The 2,836-nt window shown below is 38.9% G+C and overlaps 1 protein-coding gene across 1 annotated transcript in view; it reads right to left on the bottom strand.

Annotated features, from left to right (window-relative positions):
- Positions 1–2,343, bottom strand: part of LOC147305500 (C-type mannose receptor 2-like) — a 2,835-nt gene extending 492 nt beyond the window's left edge. The window contains exons 1-4 of the mRNA XM_086277915.1: positions 2,260–2,343; positions 1,244–1,445; positions 765–1,103; positions 308–399 (exon numbers count right to left, since the gene is read on the bottom strand). Coding sequence (XP_086134041.1) covers positions 308–399; positions 765–1,103; positions 1,244–1,445; positions 2,260–2,328 — 702 coding nt within the window. The 5' untranslated portion in view covers positions 2,329–2,343. The remainder of the gene's footprint in view (positions 1–307; positions 400–764; positions 1,104–1,243; positions 1,446–2,259) is intronic.
- Positions 2,344–2,836: the final 493 nt, after the last annotated feature.

Genomic DNA, 2,836 nt, shown 5'->3' with positions numbered 1-2,836 from the left:
CTTACATATAACTGAGAACTCAAAACCTGACTCAGCCTAAGGTACATGAGCTGAAGGAGCCAAGGACAGAACCAGGGTCCTTCCTTAGAATTAGATTAGATTCAAATGCAGGAATCATCACATTGCTTTAAGCTTATATTCAGAAAAGTATATTGTTACAGTTTTGTGTTGACGCAGATACAGTTGGTTAGCATTAGTATGTGTCTGTACACATCACCAGTACAGACCTGTGTTAGACTTAGTGAGATCTTGGACAGACTCTTTGTTGTTTATTAATAAGTATACCTTAAAATGTGTCATGACTTGCCTGGTTCAGCATGGCTTCCATCACATCAGGGTGGGTCAGATCAGGACTGGAGTTTATCAGATTCACTTTCACCACTTGCTTGTAAACAGGCGCTTTGCAATAACCAAGAAGAAAAATAGTTACATAGTTATTACTGCGTAAGAAACAGGAACAACTGCTTACAATGAAACAAATCTGAGTGCAATTTCTGCAATGCAGGAAATGTCAAATAACGTATGACCCAAGAGTCTGTGTACAACAATGGTAGATCTTCCCTTTACAGAACGGGGCACAAAGCAAACCATCAGATTATGATTATCTGCTCATTGATTGGGTTAACAGAACTTTTAATTGTGTCAGATTACTAATCGTGTCATACATCTTAAGCTAAAAACGTCTTTGTTTATATGAATGCGTTTTGTAAATTGTGGCTGACAGCAGCAGGATCAGAGGCCAGACTTTCTGAAACATGGCTTACCAATGTAGCAAACAAATTCTTTCATGGAGTCACAGGTCCAGTCCTCCCATTTTGCATTTAGTAAAAAGTTTGCTGCCACACAAGACTCGTGTCCCATCAGATTGTTAGGTTCAATAACTGTCCAATATCTTAATGAGGAGTTACTTCCATTTGTCCACTTCCAGGAATCTCTGAAAAGGCCAATCCACACCTTCACCCCTGCAGGTACCACCTCATCTATCTTCTGGTTCTCTGTCATGTTCCTCACACTGGCCAGGTCTGTGTAATGAAGTCTGCAGTAGCTCTGGGCCTCCGTCCACGTCATGAGATCGTCAATGTAGACAAATGTCATAGTCGACCCTGAAAACAGACCATACTCGAGTGCTGTGTACAACCGTGAATGCATTTTTAAATGTGAAGAGTCAGGCCGTTGTTGAAACGTCAATAAAAGTTCGGCAACAAAAATGAAAAATATGAGCTGCTTTGTTGAAAATCCTCACCTCTGTTATCAGAGCAGACGAATCTGTAGAAACTCTCACAAGGATAATCAAACCACAGTCCATCAAGCATCAGTACGCAGAATTCTTTACTCATTACGTTGTCTGGTTGCCAAGGTGACCAGTTTCTGAACTCAGCCTCACTGGTTTCTGACATCGACCACCTCCAGCCGTTGATGTCATCATACAGCCCGATCCAGGCTCGCTGAAAGCACCAGCGGGTTTGTTTCATTAGACATAATATCTATGAGTTAAGCTGTCAGATTGTCAGTAAGAAACTCGGTCTCAGGGCAGAACATCTCATTTAGGTATTTCATTACAAAATTGTGTAATTGAGTTTTTAAAATTTACTGAGATTTTATCAGGTTCACTAAAATAATTATTTGCTTGTAAATTTTAAATTCTTTGATGTGTACAAGCAAAAAAGATTTAAGCAGACGGATCCTAACCCTAACCCTGGATGGGATGCTACTGACCTAGCGGTTGTCAGCTATGTCTCCCTGCTTCTCTCCACAGCTGCCTGGTTCCACGTGAGTCTGGTCACCTTTGTCTGACCCACTCTCTCACACGTTCACTTATTATTCTGATTTTATCTGACTACACTTCGTGATATATTTATCTTTCAATCACATTTATCAGGCATTAACATTGATTTTTATGGAGTCAGAATTAAGTCTTCAGCAGTTCTGGGTGTAAGTGGTCACAACCTTTTTTTCCTTTTTACACCACACGTCCCAAATTCATTAGTTGATAAATAATAATTTTTTAGTAAACATCATGGAGTATGAGATGGTGGGGTTTTATTTTAGCAGATTTATTTTACACAATTCTTAAAACAGCAGTGAATCTAGTGTCAATGACTGCAGACGGAGAGGATGTTACATGTAAAACATAACCACACTGAAACAGAAAGCAGTGAAAATCTACTGAAATAAAAAAAAAAATCAATATAGTTCAGTATGTTTAAAGTTAAATAATTAGTTGGCAAGTTTCCAGAAGAAAAAAAAAATAGAGTTTACGTAGGCGTTCTCCATGATGCTCATTTTTCTCACGTCCACCATGTCGTTCAGCGTCTGCACATCCTGCATGTCGTCTACAGCAGCCAGGTCTGTGTATTTGTCCCTGCAGTAACTCAGCGCTTCAGTCCAGTTCTTCAGCTCATAAACAAACTGGTAGTGATGTTTGGAGGTGACGGCACAGAGCCCTGTAAAAACAGCATATAAGCAAGTATTTGGATTAAATGTGGTCTTAACATTTTAGCTTCACTGTTACATTACATTTCTGTATAATTATTGTTTGGTGTAATTATTAAAGAAAAGCAAAATATTGAAAAAAATGCATTTTTGTGATTTGAGAAAAACTGTGAAAGGGAGACTTTTTTATGACTACATTGAAGTGGCTTTATTATCATTTCAGCCGTGTGCAGTGGTACAGTACACAGTGAAACGAGACAACGTTCCTCCAAGACAATCACAGTCAACACAGGACCACATAAAGTGCAAAAAACAGTGCAACACCAGACAGAACACAACGATACAGACACAAGACAGTGTAACAATGACAGTGGGTTATGCAAAAAGTAAGTATAATAATAAT

This window comes from Aulonocara sp. 'chitande type north' Nkhata Bay, linkage group LG20 (genome assembly GCF_057382095.1).
Source record: "Aulonocara sp. 'chitande type north' Nkhata Bay isolate Kocher_YH1m ecotype deep benthic linkage group LG20, A_spYH_male_GT1.1, whole genome shotgun sequence".
Classification (NCBI taxonomy): domain Eukaryota; kingdom Metazoa; phylum Chordata; class Actinopteri; order Cichliformes; family Cichlidae; genus Aulonocara; species Aulonocara sp. 'chitande type north' Nkhata Bay.
This window is presented reverse-complemented; position numbering and strand designations above follow the sequence as displayed.